Below are 18,986 nucleotides of genomic sequence, written 5' to 3'. Positions count from 1 at the left end.
TAATGTAAAATGTAAATTGTTAGAAATGCCCCTGGGTGGTCTTCTTCCCCATCCCCCTCCAATCCGCTGCTCCGTGGATCAAATTTCATTGATGGAAGGTGTAGTCGCAGCCGAGCTGGCTTGATGGATTAAAACCCACTGCTTAAGACCCACTTTTGCAAAATTCCTGACGTCGCCCACTATAGCTTCGCTTCTTGATTTTTAGATATGGCTTATTTCATTATAATGTACAATTTATGGTGGTGATAGCAGGGTAAATGCTGCAATATCTGCAGCTTGACTAGCTGGTTTTGTCATCTAAAACGAGAAATCACTTAGAGTAGCTGTGACACTGCACCGTACTCGTTGTTTTACTCTTTAATTGTGCACGCATTACGTCCTATATAAATAGGAGCACTTTCTGAACTCCATTGCTCGGGCCGCACTGAGCGCGGAAACTTCACTTGCTTCATTTCTGTAAACGAAACCAGAGAGCAAGCTCGCGTTTTATTTTACAGTGAAAGCTGTTATGAGATCAGAACAAGGGCTGTTTTTGGCGCCGTAGTGGTCCGTTGCCGCAGTCATTGTCCGTAACCGCTATCGTGTGAAATGAAATATCTAGGACAAAACAAGGCCCAAACATGGGTCCTCTTCATGGCAGCCCACGGCAGCCCATTTCTATCGCAGGGCCGTGCCAGTTTGCATAGCTTTGTAAGAACGGCACTATACAGGCATTAAATTGGAAGGAATATTGGTAACATATGTAATATAACGTGGTATAGGAGTAAATTGAAAAGGAGGCGTCACACAATGCGAATTTCGGAACCAGACATCGTCAACGATCTTGGCTTGACTTGAATGCTTCCAACCCACTAAAATGGCTCAGCCATAACTCTTCAATGTCATCAGCCACCACTTCAACAAAGTGTACATATTGCCTTGCTAATGCGTAGCAGGTACCTTGCTTCATTGCAGAATAGGTAACGGCCTAGTGGGTGCTTCCCGTCTTGACAGAAATTCATTATTTACAGTGTAGTGGGTACCTTGCAAGTGCACTTGCATTAGTTTACAATGGGTTCTAGAAATGCCGCTGTTCCAGCATTCACTGTGACAGCAGTGTTTATAGGTCTTGACTGCGGAGTCAACTCAGTTTTATTTTTTTTGACGTGGTATGGGCTTTTTACAGCGAAAGCTGTTATGAGATCACAACACGGGTAGCGTGCGGCACCATAATTGCTGCTGGTTTCTGTAACCGGTATCGCAAAAAATAAGAAAAGAAACTCTGTAAATAAGAAACACCAATGACACAATCGGATTCCAACATAGGTCTGCTGCATGCCAGCCCAATAATCTAGCCCTGAGCCACGCCATTGCTCGGAACTCGTTTCTAAACTGGCCTTAGGCATGTTTGATGTCGGGAAAAGAATCACGTTAATATGAGTAATAAAGCATTTTAAAATTGATATCAGAACAACCAGGCATTATTCAGTGTGAATTGCCTAACAAGTGGGCCGTGCAGTGCTCCAACCCATTAGACAACTTGTTTTTGGTCACCAATTAACTGTGGCCCATACCCACTTCAGGTATAATTCGTCGTCAGCTACTGCATAAAAAATTGCACAAAATTCGTGTAGTGGATACCATGCTTCCCCAAAAAATTATGGATAGCATAGTGAATGCTGGCCTACTACCTAGAAATTATTAAATGCATAGTGGGTACCCAGTAAGTGTGCTTGCAGCATTTACCCAATAAGTGTTTACGGAGATTCTTTCGCTGGATTCTGCTGCGCCTTCTGCGCAGGCCTGGCGTTTTTTTGCGTAGTGCTTGGCATTTGTGATGACTGGCAGTATTTTAGTGCCGCGGGCGCTTGGTGCATTCAGGTGTTCCTCTTCGAGCATGGCGCACATTTCTGCATCATCTACTGCAGCAGTAGGAGTGAGCTAGGGGAAAGCGACAGCCCTGTGAAACATTTCACTTTTTTAACCTTACGCAACCATGACACCAACACAGATGTCACTGTGTCACAGATGTCACAATGGCACTCGTTAAACTACGCTCTTCATATATTGTGCAGTAATTAGAAGTGCTTTCCGATAGAAATTTTTTTAGGCAGCACAGAGCTAGAAAAATTGGCATTCCTATTATATTCATCAAAGAAACCATAAGAACTAGCTTGTGTTTTTTTTTAACGTGGTGTGGCTTTATTGGGTGGTACTTGTCGGCGTCTGCGATGGCTGGCGGGAATTTAGCACCGCTGGCGCATAGGCACGCCAGCGGTTGAGTGTTGCTGATCACGCGTGGCACACACTTTTGAGTCGCCTGATCACGTCGTGTCGACTACTCGAGGAACAAGAGCGAGCGAGTGAAGAAGGGCAGGCGAGCTCGGTGTGTCGCGTCGGCAGCCATTTTCACGAGATGATGGCGACGCCTTCCTCGAGCCACTGGTGCCGCAGCACCTGCTTGAGCGTGGCGCGCTTCACAATGTCCGGCTCGAGCATGTGGCGGATGAGGCTCTTGCAGGACGAGCTGATCGAGTAGTTTGGCGGGAAGCGCACGTCGCGGTGCATCTGCAGCCGGATCTGTGTCTTGATGTTGGTGTCATCGAAGGGCATCGTGCCTGTCACCATGATGAACAGGATGCAGCCCAGCGACCAGACGTCGTACATCTTCGGGTTGTACGGGATGCCCTGCAGCACCTCGGGCGAGGCGTACGCGGCGCTGCCACAGTACGTCGAGCTCAGCACGCGCTTGCCGCTCGGGTCATCTGCGTAAGAGACAAGCGTAACGTTGGTTTCGACATGAAAAGTGGTGTCGGCCACACCGCTTTCTATCGTAAGCAGTGTCGGTGGATCCCAGCATTTAGAGCATGTTGGTCCGTTAGTATGGTCAAAAGATTTGTGAATCAATGAGTGTCCACACAGGAGGCAGACGGCTGCATAAGCGTATCCTCAATAGCCCTTGTAGTTGTCTAATGTATATTTACGAGTCTTGGAGTTCCTATGCTATCGCCTGTTTCACTGGTATAGAGCCGTCTGTTTGCCAACTTGCCACGTACAGGACGAGGTAGGAATTTATCAGTAGGGTCGACAGGCGGGCTAGTTGGTACAAATTCATAATGGAATAATTGGAAGCGCAAACCAATGGGACACAAGAGAAGAGACAAACAAGCGCAGTTTGTTTGCGCAGTTTGCGCTTGTTTGTTTCTTCTCTTGTGTCCCATTAGTTTGTGCTTCCAATTATTCCATTATGAATTTATCACTCTTGTTCTTTAATACAAAACACCATGGCAACACCTATATCATGCTGGTGCGGAAGTGCTGCGCCAATTGCGCCATGCTGCGCCAAGCCGCGCCTAAACGACAATTTGCACATGCAACGCCAAATTTAGTCGAGAGTTTCATCATCGACCGAGTAACACGCGAGGGCTACACAAAGGACGCAACCGGGTCCATAAAAATTCGACACCCATATCAAACGTATTTCGGAACATGTATGAATCTTGCGCCACGTGAAAACAATGCATGATTCTTGTTAAGGTGGCACTTGTGTGTATACCTAATTATGCGACTATATGTGTGTTTTAGCAGTGAATCTGTTAGGCAAGCTATAAAGACGGCAGTGCTGTTGCAAAAAACTCGCTGCACCGTTGACGAGCAACCGCTGAGTACGTGCTGTGCTTGGCGGTTGCTCGTCAATGGTGTGGAGAGTTTTTTGCCATACAAATTGAAAAAAAAAAAATCAGTCACCGGCGTATAGTGGTGACTGCAATAGCGACTATTTGTAATGTTATAATGGTGATACCGCACGTGCTTCTTTCTTTATTATTGTTACCGCACCTATACGCGTGTAACGCTGCCTCGCGCAAACCGTGCCCGAATGACTGGGGACCATCTAGGTAACCTTAGAACCTTTCGATGAGATTACGCGCACAACACGTACATTGCAGTTTGTTCTGGAACTTGCGCGGCCGCTAGTGGTAATGCCGGAATCTTCGATGGCACATGTATAAATGCCGGCGCACTTCATTGCGTGGCAGATTATCGACGGCGACGCACTACGTTCGCTGCTATCAGTTTACACCGTGTATTGCTCGCACAGGTCAGCGAACTCACTCATGGGTCGACTAACTCGGACTCACTCAACTTGGATCGAGCCGTGAGCCTAAGATATTTTCGTTAGTGTCAGTCTAAGTCCGGTTGAATAAAATTATCGTGAGTGCGAGTCCGAGCGAGTCCGGCTCAGGAAAATTTCCGCGAGTCGGAGTCTGGGTGATTTCGAAGCTCAAAAGATGCACCACGAGTGAGCCTGAGTGAGCTCCGCAAGTTTTGCCGACCTACGATTGCTTGTAGAGTGACCGTTTCCTTTTTCCGGGCGCACGTTAGCCCGAATAAAAAGTTTACTCATGAAAACAGCCACCGCTGCCTTCGTCGACTTCATGACCCAGTGACAATACGAAGGCTGACAGCTAACTCTTATGGATCCGACATCGCTGGTGTGAGAGAATATAAGTACGTCCGCTCCAGGGAGAAATGCTCTTATCCCACAATTTCTTCCAATTCCGAGCGCACCACATAGAACGGTTTGCGAGCCGTGCGCTGATGCTTGCCGATCTCTCATCATCAAGCATCACTTTCACTCATCAAGCATCACTTTTATAAAGGAGTCTTTAGACTTGCAGAATCTAGCTGACAGACGTATACTTTCTCGACTCTGTTTATTTCACAAATTATACTATTATTTTCCTCACTTGCATGGTTCTCTCTTGCTTTTTCCCGCCCGCTATTCTCGCCGGCTATTTAATTCCAGAAGCCTCCAACGTCTTTTCGGTACGACCGTTGCATTCAATAAGTCATTTCTTCCTGTCGCCATCGAGGAATGGAATAACTTACCGGAAGCCATCGTCTCAGAGCGTGACTCATGCGCATTCAAACAACTATTAACAGCTCACTTAAACTTGGAAGCCCATTAAAACTCTACCACCGTCACTTTATTTTGCGCTCTTGTATGTGTAAATTCTGTGCACGCATGTTTTTATACTTGTATAAGTACATTTTCTGTGCGCCTGTTCTCGGATCCTGCAAAAGTATTGCTCGGGTGTTTGTACAACTTTCTATTTTTTTCCCTTCATTTTGTATTTAGAAAAATGCCCCCCCCCCCTTATGTAATGCCCCTAAGGGGCCCTTAAGGGTCAAATAAATGATGATGATGATGATATCGCGCGCGCCAGCAATCGTAACCACGTCCCCGATTAGAATCAAAGCTCACGACTGCTGCTCGAATGACCCTCCTTTCCCCCGTGTCTTTTCGTGCTCGTTCAAGACGGGTGGTGTTTCTCCTCTCTGCTCGAGCATTCGACGGCAGTTCTAACACGCGGTGGGGTGCTGACGGGTGCGCCATCCGAGTGACGGAGATCGGCTGTCTCGTTTACTCTATGCTTGAGCAGTGCTCGTCACCCTAGCTTGTGCAATTTTACACGCGGGTCAAGCGGGAATGCGCGGGAAATGGTACCAACTATGCATACTTTACGCGGAACATGGTGGCGACGGCGAAAACCGGTCGAGTGTCCTTGTAATTCCTATCGTAAAAAAAATTGCTCTATTGCTTAGCAATGCGAGCGCATCCGAATTTCCTCGTGGTTCTCATGTCGGCTGTGGCACTTCAATGACTGGAACATAAGTTTTTTTTTACATTTATTTTTATAGAGCTCTAGAAGTTTAGCTTGAGAATAACTTTTATTATATAATAGCTCGTCCCTAGTCTTGAGTTGCTGTTCATGTCGGATGCGGTGTTTTAATCACATTTTTAACATTGCAACATTTTAACATTAATTTTTTTTTTCATTCGTTTTGAGGTCTAGTAGGTATCCACAACGCCGCTTTGTCTTTTTCTTCTTTGTGTTGTTGCGCTTTCACCTTTGATCTAAGGCTTAATGTATATGAATTCCGTGTAAGTATGGTCGCTTGATCAGCATCGCATGCTTAGTAAAAACCACTGAAATGTTATGTGTTTACCGGAAAGCAAAAATCCTAATTAACAGTGATGTGCGGTCCGAGAAATCTGTTCCAAAACTGAATTTCGATGCTCCGAATCAGACCTTTTGTTGCTCCAGAGCTGCTCCAAAACTCCCTTTTTACTGCTCCGAAACCGCATCATTGCGTCATTCATGCTCCCAAAGCAGCCCCAAAAGACTAAAGCCCGCTTCCAACCCCATAATATGGCAATTGTTTTTGCACGTGGTATCCCTATAACTGCAATCGTGATAACGTAGCACAGAAATATTTTTTTGAATACGATCGTAAATAAATACGCGTGTGATGTTCACCCATCAAACCCCATTTTCCATAACGTGATTCGCTCCGTTCAAAATTGGGATGCCGCGCTGCCTGTGGACGGTTGCCTTGCGCTCCTATTGGGGGATGCGTGGCAAAGGTTGAGCAGATAGATGCCAATAGAGGTTTCTCGCAGTTGCGTGATTTCGAGACATATCCAATTATGCTGCTTTCTTTCTCATCAATTGACCAATAACGGTGTTCTGTGGCAATCTGCGCGGCGTTATCGGGAAATGGTCGCTAGCGGTTCACGCACGACCACGAAATTTGGCTGGAATGTCTACAGCTCCGTTTTCTATTCGAAAAAAAAAAAAAACTCATTTTCTCAGATGACACGTTGTTGGGTTAGTTGGTGCTCTCCATATAGAAGCCGGAAACAGTCGAATAGGGGAAAGGGCGAAGAATCCTGCCGCTTTCCTGTCCTCACCGTTTCCTGTGTGTGTCCGTTCTTGACCGGATACGTATTTGCTCGGTACATTTTCTACTTCGAAAACATAGGGTATTCACGGGCCCTTTATGCACACTGTCGTCGTTTATGAAAGGGAACACGCGAACGCGTGGCCTGCGCTCTGCGGCGGCTGCCTACTGCACCATCAACCGACAGCAAAAGGAAACATGTACGTTCGCTTTCAGCGTCATCTGTTGCCGAAAAAAATAACGAGTTGTGGCCGGTAGACAAGCGCTGCTAGATTGCACTCTCTTTCTGCTAACGCCTGCAGTGTGTAGTCCATTGCGAACATATCAAACGTTGTTCGCGACCACGGCGCAAGCTGCAGTTACCGCCCGATATCGCTCGCCGTACTAGCGATCAGAACCTGCTTACATGGCTGCCCCGTACGCAAACAAATAATATGAGGGTAGTCATATCTCGCCCGAGAGGACGCACATCTTTGTTTCCCTACTTGACATACTTGCACTATGTACGCGCTAACAAATCTAGTTCTCTTCGATATAAAACGATGCAACAATCTCAAGAGAGATGGCCTTTCGATGGCGCATTCGTCTGACGCTCCATCTTTCATTCCGTTTCGTTATGAGGGCTGGCAAATTGCGAAAGTAGTGTTTACGAAGCTGGAAAGGCTATGCACATCTCGAAAGCTGACAGTGCAGAAAAGCTATGGATATTCGAAAATTCTGCCGCGAATTACTTTGTAACCGCGGGCAGGAAAGCGCACTGAGCAGAACAAATGTAAAGATGTATTCATATAAAGGCCACTTCGTAATTTTTTTTTTCTGAACGAGGTACCCGTGGTAGGGCAGGAACGTGTCAATTTTTATTAGAACTAATGCGCACTACGTCGTCTCCCAAGGTCATTTATCGCGTTGCAATTACCTTGAGCCGGAGCGCAAATGTGGCAGGCGTGAAGGTGGCCAAGGGCAGTAGCGAGGCGCCGGATGTGTGTTCGCTCGGAGCTTCGCGACTTCGCGTAAACCAACAGTTGCCCGCGTGCTCTCTTTCGAGCCATTCTGATATCCTAAACGGTCGTTGTGACGTCACCTGCCACGTACTAGAGTTCAAATCTCAGTCAATTCTCATAAAAACACTTGTTACTTATTTGGTGTTTTGTATTTCCTCGTCTATGTTATTCCCCGACCAGACAGTATTCCGTCCAGTTGACTTTGTGAAACGCGTATAGACAATAAACAGTCATTGACGAAGTAAACGCTTCGTGGTTACAGGAAGAACCCGTTCACGTAAAGGATGTGCTGGACGTAATGCACTCACGGCAGAATCGGCTGAATCCGAAGTCGGTAAGCTTAACCGTGTTCTCGTCCTTGAGGAGCACATTCTCGCACTTGAGGTCCCTGTGCGCAATGTTCTTGCCGTGCAGGTAGTTGAGCGCGCTGGCCAGCTGGCCGAAATAGCGGCGCGCCCTGTCCTCGCTGATGCGGCCGTGGTTCTGCGTGCGTGCAAACAGTATTTGCGTTATTCCATGCAGCTTCCAAGCGATAGGAAAACTTTCGACCATAAAGAAGCATTTGCTGTTGCGCCTTCAAATTATATTAAATAACATTATAAATAATGAATAGACGTCTACTCTCTAATAGCATTCACGTCTATGGCAGAAGCTATAGCTACGCCAGCTACACTGTTACTACACACAATAGATGCGGCCTTTCAGACGATATGGCTTTTTATGTTGTAAGGTGTTCCGCCGACTCTTGCTCAGGTGTCCGTCTCCTGTTCTTGTCAAGCTTCATCTGTGGCCGTTTCCGTCGATTCAAGTAATACCTCGAGACATTGCCGTGCACTATTGAACTGGCGCGTTTCTACATCCTGAAGAGCGTAGTAGAAAACTTGCGGTCGCAGTCACCTTAGCAGAAAGGTCGCATTTAACGTCGTATTACCGCCGTAACATTTTGAACGACACGGAAGGTTTCGTCTATAGTGTTGGGTTACTATCGCCATTATGCCAGTGTCACTGTGCAGGCCAGCAACCTAGGACGTGCCGTCTCACGCTTACAACAGTACTGCACACAATAATACCAGGGAGGGCACAGACGTGCCGCTGTGCTAAAGGCCTGACCACACGCAACCGTGGCAGCACGTCAGCGCGTCGGTGCCGCGCCTGTGGAGAGAGTGGGCGCGCAGCTTTGCGTAGCAACGCGCCCTCTTCTCTATTAGAACGGGGCGCGGCGCCGCGTCAGGAAGCGTCGAGCTGATGCGCTGCAGCGGGTGCGTGTAGTCAAGCCTTAACGACATCGTAAACGACGTTTTCTGCATGGGTCACGTGGCTTTCGCATGCGTCCGCGAGTGGAACTTCCTGTATGACGTCCTTTAGAATACGAAACTCGCTGGACTGTCCGGATAACTGCGAGTTTTGTCGCGGGCCAAACGTTCCTGTGTGGTCTGTATATGCACTAAACGAGTGGCCAACGACGCAACTGCGTCGCGGACCAGAAGGCGGCGCTGATTATCGGTGCTCACCCGAATGTGGTCCAGCAGGTCGCCATGTTCGGCCAGCTCCATAATGATGAAGACCTTCTCTCGCGCCTGCAGGATGCGGAAGACCTTGACGATGTTCGGGTGCTCGATGCGCGGCAAAATGTCCAGCTCGCGCGGAAGGAACCGGTTCACGAAATCCGACGACGTCTGGTTCTTGGCGATGATTTTGACCGCGTACCGATCCTGGCCCTTCGATATCTCTCTGCGTGCAATGCAGAGTGCCAGCAGCACGCTTTAAAAAAATGTGATGGCCTGAAACCATAGCGCGAAAAGTCATGGTTTATCACTGTACTTTTATGTCTCATGGGTAAACTATGCGGTGGCGTCGAGAACACGAATGTTACCAGAAAGTCATGTGACTAAGCGATTACAGCAGTAGTGTTTGTAGTAATGTTATGATATTGATCACACCACGTTAGGACATCTCGTGATGGCTTCTTCAAATGACATCATCGCATGGTCAATGTTCGACGATCCGGGAGGCCCCCGAAAATCCGTGGGAGGAACAAAAAAGGAGAGGGAGTGGGATAAATGCAATTGAGGACATAGTGTAATTTGGCGAGCTTTTTGTGAGAGCATATGCGTTCGCCTGTGCTCTACGTTGGTAAGTTATTTGCTAAGATATTGCGCTGCCATGTTCACGCTACACGATGCGTATCCTTCGCATGTGACAGAAAAAAATTAGCCTATGATTAGAGTCATTCTACTCTGCGAAGGTGAATGGAGTAGCTAACGGCGGATGCAGTCTCGTCTATATTCTCGTCGGCGGTCTTCTTGAGCGCGCTGCTCCTTCGGCGTTATCACAGTGAACAATCGACTATATACTTGCCATGCACGACTGCGCTAACGCAGTGTTCGACCGACGCGGCGAAACACGTACGAAAGGCGTACCGCTCTACTTTTCTTCACGGCATAGTTTTCTGCCCAGCCTCCGGTATCAAACCACCTTTGACCAACGATGCCAGTCGATGACGTCATCGTGCTCGCTTCGCATTGACGGCAAAATGACGTCGCCAGAATGGGCGATCTATGACGTCATCGAGTGACATGATGTGACGTCGTAACGACATCACAAAATTTGGTTATCTTTGACGTCATGATGACGTAGCACGATGACATCATTACGTGACGACGTCGCTTCCTCGGGGAAGTTCTCGTATTTTTTTACCTGTTCGTAGACCTGAAAATCAAGAACACCTGGAAATCAAGAACGCCTGATAATTAAGCAGGTGTCCCGGCCGCTTGATAACAGCTGCACTGTAATAACGCACGCAATCATGATGTACTCAAATGCTTTGGCACACCAGCGGATATCAGTAGTATTTCATATGTATAGCCACAATATATCAAAGGGACATTGAAGGCAACTATTAAGTCGACGTTGATTGCTGAAATAGCGGTCCAGAAACCTCGTAGTGTTACTTTTGTGCCAAGGAAGTACTTATTTTGAAATAAAATCACATTTAGGTGGTCCGCATCGGGTTAGAGCACTTCAAATTACCCGCCTCAAGCAGAACGTCTTATGTCACTGTTGCCTTGCACAACGTTGCCCAGATTTTGCGCGGCTGCCGACGCTCTAGTGCCGGCAAAACGAAAGCAGCGGGAGCCACAGCTGCAACAACGGCCATTGCACAATTTGCTGCCATTGGCTCCGAGATGGCAGACGGGCTTGGTTCAACTGGGCCCCGCTAAATGTCACGACATGTCCAGTTTAACCAGGTAAAAATTGAATTTTCGAACCACTCGCGCCATTACCCATAGTCACGTCCGGTTTTTTTTTCATGAACAAACAAGTATAATTTTATTACGTCTCTTGATGCACGGAAGGTTTTTTATTTAGGGCAGCTAGTTCAATTACTAGTGATTAATTGTAGGCTGTAACTATGACGTCATCGGGATCATTTTGAGAATGTCCTACTGCGGCGCACGTGTGTTCTAGTCCATTTACCTTTCTCAGAAAGTATAGAGCACTGCTGTGGATAATATTGTCGTTTTAGACGTTGTAATATATTGAGCTTTCACTCTCACGTAATTTGTTATTTGACTTTAGTGTCCCTTCAAGTTGAAAGCCGCCGTTACTTTAGCTGCGCCTGTTAGAAAGAAATCGAAAGCACGCGCCTGCTGACGCCGTGCATACCTTGAGCCGTTGCCGTGACTTAAACTTTTTTTCGTTATACACAAATATGCTATTTGTGACAACCTTTCTGTGCAAGAAATCGCGAAAGTAAAAGAAAAATGCGTATAATAATAGGGAGAAAAATCGGACGAAGTTCCGATTGGCTACCCTGCATGAAAGAGCTCGTCGAATGACCAATGGCATCTGGAAGTTTCTGGAACATTACACAACCTCGTATTTACCATCTGCCTGCCCTACGAAGTACTCTGAAATGTCGCACATAACTAATCGTAGCCCTCACCATGTCCAAGCTTGAACAGCTTTAAACTCAACCTCCATAGTGTTAAGGGCCCCGCTGAAGTACCCGGCCTGGACTCGCGGGCAGCTGGGACGATCTTAAGGGCAAACACAGCGACCGTTAATCCAACATAAGTTTTCGCAGAAACACACGAAACACTACACGCCGGAGTGCCGTGCCGCAAAAAAGACCATAGCGGGGGCTCTGCAGATTTTGCGGTCTCGAAATCCTCGCGGAAGCGGAGCCGGGATACCACAGGAGTGGAGACGAAAAGACAAGGTCCCGCCGTCGGAACGATCTAGTCCGCACAAAAAAACGGAAAAATCTAACAAAAATAGTGTGGCCGAATGTTTAATTGAACTGTCACGAAGGGATGCGCATCGAATTCGGAAGATATTTGAGAATATATGGTCGGTCTGTGCCGACCGGCCCGTGCCGGGCTCGGGGAGGGACCCGAGCCCGGCTGGGCTGGCGCGCGGGCGAGGCTTACTTGACCCGGCAGTAGGAGCCCTCGCCAATGGTCCTTCCGACGGTGTAGCCCTCTCGACTGAGGCACTGTGCCGAGGAGACGCTGCGCGCAGGCAGCTCCCTGGCTCCGCTGCTCATGGTTCTTCAGGACTTTTGCGGTGGCCGCAGATGGGGGAGGCAGCAGGCCACGCAGACACCGACCATCCGAAAGCCCACCACGTTGTGTTCGGAAATCCTGGTGGCAGCTGCGGGCGGTTCCATTGTTTCAGCCCGAGCCACGGGCAACGTGCGTGCATGCGCTACATCGCGCCAACCGCTTCTTCTTCTATTGCCGTGATGCTGGTCGGCCGCATATTCCAGCCCAGCCTTCGGCTGTGGTTTGCTAGGTGTTCCTTCGCTCCAAGCTTCGGGTCGGGCTTGTCTTCTCGAGGTCGTCAGCCCTCAGTGTCGAGTCGTTAAAAAGGGCGTCGCGGGTATGTGTTGAAGACGTTGACTGGAAGGAGGGGGGGGGGGGCGCTGAAACCGAAACCACTTGGTCAGTGGTGGGCCACCACTAACCAGTTGCATCGAGTAGGCACGCAGTTCAAGACACCTCTTATTCCATCTTTACTTTCGTTCCGTTACTTACAGAAATTTGACTCTTGTCCAGCTGAGGTCTGCCTCGGCTGCTGACCCGAATGCCGCGTGTTCTATCCTGGCCGCGGCGGTCGCATTTCAGTGGAGGCGAGAAGGAGGAGGATTGAAAGAGGAAGGACAGGGAGGTTAGCCAGTTCTCTGACCGGCTGGCTACCCTGTATGTGGAGGCGAAATGCTAAAAGCCCGTGTGCTGTGTCATGTCAGTGCACGTTAAAGAATTCCAGATGGTCGGGACTTCCGGAGTCCTCTACCACAGCGGGGGGCCTCGCAATCATATCGCAGTTGGCATGTAAAATCCTAAATATCATTCTTGTCCATTCTGAAGACAGTCGAAGTGTTCAGACTGGCACTGTTCCTTGTACTCATACACGTGCACCTTGTCACTAAGTGACGCCTGATTGTGTCTTGCCGCCTTGCACTATTCTCTGAGCTCTGCAATTGATTGATGGAAGTGCTGCTCCCATTTCTCCGAACGGCTCCAAAAGAGAGGTGTTCACGTCGTTTGTTACGTCGATTTCACGTCGATTGTGGATTGTTAAGTATGTTATAATAAATATTAACATTTACGAGATGCTGTGATAGTGCTTCAAAACTCAATTTTGGTGCAAGGTGAATTTCGTATCTGCTCCTAAAACGCCATGGCTGCTCCGAAGACATACAAAGCAGCACTTTTCCAGCTCCAAACTATGCTCCAAAAAGTAAAACAGTCGCTTCCATCACTGCTGCATGGTAAAAAGGTCAGTTCTAGGCTTTATTTTGGAGGAAGGGAAGTGCCCTAAAAGGCGCTGTGATGCTTCATTGTCATGTTGCCACGGCGGAGCCTTGCGCTTAACTTGGAAAGTTATAGTACATAAAAACGGCTCGGTGATAATACAAAGCTGTTACTGAATGTCGTTGTGCTTCATTTTTATCACTTTCTTATGTGACAGCACAGTGAATGGAATGTTTTGGAACGTTCTTCCTTGTCCATGCTTGCGCTTTTTGTGGCTGTATTATTCGGCAAGGGTTATTCTGGACACCTTGTAAAACATCCCAACTTAATCGGTTTCGTGGTAGTTTCTTGATACTGCTCTGTTTTATCAGTGCTCCATGCACTCATTCAGATTTAAAGCAAAGTGCTTGCTCTCCCGCTTCCGCTTGACGTCTACTTGCACAGCTATCGTGGATAAAGAATATGTTCTTTAGAAAGTACTGGAAAGATGTGCCTTACGGCAAGCCTGTAGCATGATACTCTAGATCAGTAAACGCGAGTAAGGCGTTTATACAAAAATGTTGCGAACCCAGACACGAAAGATTCGAGGGAGTGCTGCTGCAACACATATTGGTGTGTGAGGAACTGCAGTGCTGAACATGTTGATGTATGTATGCACGTTCCTGGCATTGTTTTACACCACTCTTCAGTCATTTACTCAAGTCGTTTACTTCAGTCGTTTACAACACCCTGGTTCATTAACCAGGATTTTCGAATTCACTGCACACGTGCATGCAGCAGGCATGCAGCATTCCGCAGTATACGTGGTAACCAACATGGTGAGTGCAGGACGACCTCAGGGCCTGTCATATCCAATGTCACAAAAGGCTGCCGTGTCGTGTGTGCGTCATGTTAGGGAATTTCATAATAGCACACCGCAAGCCCATGCTGTCGCTGCCACTGCGCATGAGTCGTACGCGAGCGGCCGTATTCACGCTGGTGGTCGGCCCGCGAAAATTCGAAATAGCGTGCGGCGCACAAGGCCCGCAAAGCGCTGGTGCCGAGGCTATGGCGTAGCTATTCGCTATGGTGTAGGTAATATATTGCCACGTTCCATTTCACAAGTTTTTGTTATCGTTCCGAAACACCACACGATTCTCGGCGCAAACCACGCCTGCAGGTTTCGAGAAGGTTCCGGACTGAAGTAGATCGATTCGATAAGGTCACGCCCACTCTGCGAACGGTACGGATTGTTCTGGAACCTACGCCACCGCCAGCTATAACGCTAGAACATTCGACGGCAAGGGTATAAATGCCGACGCGCTTCGCCGCTTGTCAGTTGTTGATCGAAGGCCGACGCTCCGTTCGCCGCTATCAGTCTGAGACTGCTATCTGTGCGAGACTGCTGCTGTAATTGGACTTTCTGTTTACCGGGCACAGGTTCGCCCAAATAAACAGTTAAATCCCAACAAGAAGTCTCCTGTCTTCGGCCACGTCACGACCCCGTGACATTTGGTGGAGGTGCTGCTTCGTTCATGTACCGGACGCCCCCGTCAAGCCGTGAACCCAGCCCACGTCGCGGAGAAGACACCGACGCCAACCAGGAGCAGCGAACAAGCCGCCGACAGCAAGGGCTACCACCGGAGTACGGGCTTCTACACGACAAGCCGCGGAAGACCAAGGCCATGACTGCGACTGCAGCGACAATGACAACCGCAGCGTCCCAGCCCACGATGGTCATGCATCAACCCAGGGAACCACCAATTTTCCATGGGTCATCATTCGAAGACCCGGAGTCCTGGCTAGAGACATACGACCGTGTGGCCGCCCTCAACCACTGGGACCATGACGAAAAGCTGCGTCGTGTGTTCTTCTATTTAGAAGACACCGCAAGGACCTGGCTCGAAAATCGGGAGTCCACGCTCCGAACGTGGGATGCTTTCTGCGGCGCATTCCTGCAAACGTTCGCGAGCGTCGCTCGAAAAGAGAGGGCCGCTGCTTTATTAGAGACCCGGGTTCAGCTACCAAATGAAAATGTCGCCATTTTCACAGAAGAAATGACCCGACTATTCCGTCACGCTGACCCAGACATGCCTGAGGAGAAAAAAGTTCGTTTCCTCATGCGAGGGGTCAAACAGGAGCTCTTCGCGGGGCTGATAAGAAACCCACCGAAAACCGTCCAAGAATTTGTAGCCGAAGCGACCACTATTGAAAAGACCCTGGACATGCGCACCAGGCAGTATAATCGTCGCCTGACTGCAGACTGCGCTGCTGCTCAAGCCAGTAACTCCGGAGACCTGCGTGAAACGATCCGAGCGATCGTGCGAGAAGAGCTGCGCAAGCTGTTGCCTTCGGCGCAGCCTCAAGTGGATTCGATCGCCGACATTGTGCGAGAAGAAGTTCGGCAATCGCTTCAAATTCCCCACGCACCGCTGTCCGAGCCGGAAGCTATGAGCTACGCCGCTGCACTGCGCCACAACGCTCCTCCCCGTCCACGCCAAAACGCCGCCCCATCGCACTTCCGTCGACAGACGCCACCGCCGCCACCACCCCCACCGACGTCATACCGTTCGCCAGCGGCCCAGCGCAGTGCACCGAGGAAGACTGACGTCTGGCGCACCCCTGACCATCGCCCGCTCTGCTACCACTGCGGCGAGGCCGGACACACATACCGCCGTTGCCAGTACCGACAGATGGGATTGCGTGGCTTCGCCGTCAATGCACCGCGCCCACAGCCAGGAGAACGACCACGTGACATCGCCGACTACCTGACAGGAACTCGGTGGACACCACGAAGCCCTTCCCGTTCGCCGTCGCCCAGCCGCCGCACGTCCCCGCACCACCGACAGTACTCTGGCCCAACGCGGGGCCGGTCTCCTAGCCCGTATCCGGGAAACTAAGGGCAGCAACCGGTGGAGGTGCGGTTGCTGTGCGACGAACTACCGAAGATCCTCCGACGACGACGACGCCGCGACGGAGCTTTCCGAACACAACGCCAACCAGGCAACGCCCTGACGGCGAAAGCTCACTTACCGAAGGTGGCCTGACGACGCAACATGGAAGCAGCGGAACAAGCCGACGCAGCCGTGACCCGACGCCACGCCCTAACTGTAATGCGAGACGGCGAACTAGCGACATCGACGTCCTTATCGACAGCTACAGTGTGACCGCTCTCGTCGATACTGGAGCCGACTATTCTGTCATCAGTGGGTCGTTCGCCGCGAAGTTAAAGAAAGTTAGGACAGCTTGGAAAGGCCCTGAAATCCGCACAGCCGGAGGTCATCTCGTAACGCCTGCAGGAATCTGCACAGCGAGAGTCACCATTAACGGCCGTATTTATCCTACAGACTTCGTAGTCCTACAGCGTTGCTCGAGAGATGTCATCCTTGGCATGGACTTCTTATGCCTCCATGGTGCTGTCATCAACCTAAAAACAAAGTCGATAACGTTATCCACAAAAGAAGCACTACCGCCGCACACGCCGTCTGGACACCATGCCTTGAATGTGCTGGAAGAACAAGTCACCATTCCGCCTCGCTCAAGCGTCATTATTTCAGTCGGCGCTCCTGAATCACCTGACTTCGAAGGCGTCGTTGAAGGCAGTCAGCATCTGTTGGTCACCCGAAATATTTGCGTCGCAAGAGGAATTGCAGAGTTGCGGGGAGGCAAAGCAACGGTTATGCTCACAAATTTCAGCAATGAGTACAAACATGTGAATAAAGGAACAACGGTCGCATACATCGAAGAAATTGTCGAAGCCACCAGTGCTTTCGCCCTCGCCGATTCTGCGGAACCTGCTCAGAGGAACCAAGCCCCTCCCATAGCTTTCGACGTCAATCCCAGACTTCCGAACGATAAGCAAGAAAAGCTGAACGACCTGCTCCTGCAATACGAAGATTGCTTTTCGTCGTCATCGAAAATTCGGCAGACCCCAATCACGAAACATCGCATCATAACCGAAGAAAATGCCAGACCACTCCGTCAGAGTCCATACAGGGTTTCGACGCGAGAACGTGAGGCCATCAAGAGACAAGTTGATCAAATGCTGCGGGATGACATTATCCAGCCGTCCAAGAGCCCATGGGCATCCCCCGTGGTGTTAGTGAAGAAAAAGGATGGGACCCTACGTTTCTGCGTCGATTATCGCCGCCTGAACAAAATCACAAGAAAGGACGTGTATCCTCTCCCACGAATAGACGACGCACTTGATCGGCTCCATAACGCCAAGTACTTTTCGTCAATGGACCTCAAGACTGGCTATTGGCAAATCGAAGTCGACGAAAGAGACCGAGAGAAGACGGCGTTTATAACACCGGACGGCCTCTTCGAGTTTAAAGTGATGCCCTTCGGCCTTTGCTCAGCGCCTGCAACTTTTCAACGCGTTATGGATACAGTACTGGCAGGATTGAAGTGGCAGACTTGCCTTGTGTACTTGGACGACGTCGTCGTGTTTTCCTCGAGTTTCGACGAGCATCTTCGGCGCCTTGAAGCTGTACTTCAAGCCATCAAGACTTCCGGACTCACACTGAAGCCAGAAAAGTGCAGATTTGCGTACGAAGAGCTCTTGTTTCTGGGGCACGTTATCAGCAAGTCTGGAGTTCGTCCTGATCCACGGAAAACAGCCGCCATCGCCGAATTCCCGCCGCCCACTGACAAGAAAGCCGTGCGCCGATTTCTGGGCCTGTGCGCCTATTATAGGCGGTTCGTGAAAAACTTCGCCCGCATCGCCGATCCTCTCACTAACCTTACCAAGGCCGACGTGGAGTTCAAGTGGGAAACGCCACAGGAACACGCTTTCCAGGAGCTTAAACATCGCCTCCAGACGCCTCCGTTACTTGCCCATTTCGACGAATTCGCCGAGACAGAAATACATACTGACGCAAGCAGCGTAGGTCTTGGCGCCGTTCTTGTGCAGAGGGCTGACGGACTTGAAAGGGTTATTAGTTACGCCAGCCGATCGCTATCCAAAGCAGAAGCAAATTATTCCACAACAGAAAAGGAGTGCCTCGCCATCATCTGGGCTACGTCGAAATTTCGCCCATACCTCTACGGCAGGCCCTTCAAAGTTGTGAGCGACCACCACGCCTTGTGTTGGCTAGCCACTTTGAAGGACCCTTCAGGTCGCCTCGCACGATGGAGCCTGAGACTTCAAGAATATGACATTACTGTCATTTACAAGTCTGGCAAAAAACACTCCGACGCCGACTGTCTCTCTCGTGCGCCTGTCGACCAACCGCTACCCGACGACCCGGATGACGACTACTTCTTGGGAACGATAACTACCGACGACTTCGCTGAACGACAGCGGGCCGACCCGGAACTTAAGGCCCTAATAGAATACCTCGAAGGCAGGACCGCCGAAGTCCCGAAGGTATTCAAGCGCGCACTTGCGTCGTTTTTTCTACGAAACGGTCTTCTACAAAAGAAAAACTTTTCACCGCTTCGGGCTAAGTATCTCCTTGTGGTGCCTTCAGCTCTGCGACCAGAACTCCTGCAGGCCCTGCACGACGATCCGACGGCA

At 49.6% G+C, this 18,986-nt stretch overlaps 1 protein-coding gene across 1 annotated transcript; it reads right to left on the bottom strand.

Annotated features, from left to right (window-relative positions):
• Positions 1-2,153: 2,153 nt before the first annotated feature.
• LOC119160055 (testis-specific serine/threonine-protein kinase 1) lies at positions 2,154-12,396 on the bottom strand. Its single transcript, XM_037412800.2, has 4 exons — positions 12,161-12,396; positions 9,239-9,458; positions 8,036-8,210; positions 2,154-2,744 (listed from the first exon to the last, which is right to left on the bottom strand). Exons 1-4 carry the CDS (start codon positions 12,274-12,276, stop codon positions 2,389-2,391), a joined length of 867 nt encoding a protein of 288 aa, XP_037268697.1. The 5' UTR covers positions 12,277-12,396; the 3' UTR covers positions 2,154-2,388.
• Positions 12,397-18,986: the final 6,590 nt, after the last annotated feature.

The sequence above is a fragment of the Rhipicephalus microplus genome, chromosome 3 (genome assembly GCF_043290135.1).
Source record: "Rhipicephalus microplus isolate Deutch F79 chromosome 3, USDA_Rmic, whole genome shotgun sequence".
Taxonomy (NCBI): Eukaryota; Metazoa; Arthropoda; class Arachnida; order Ixodida; family Ixodidae; genus Rhipicephalus; species Rhipicephalus microplus.
The sequence above is the reverse complement of the archived record's forward strand: the minus strand, read 5'-3'. Positions and strand labels throughout refer to the sequence as shown.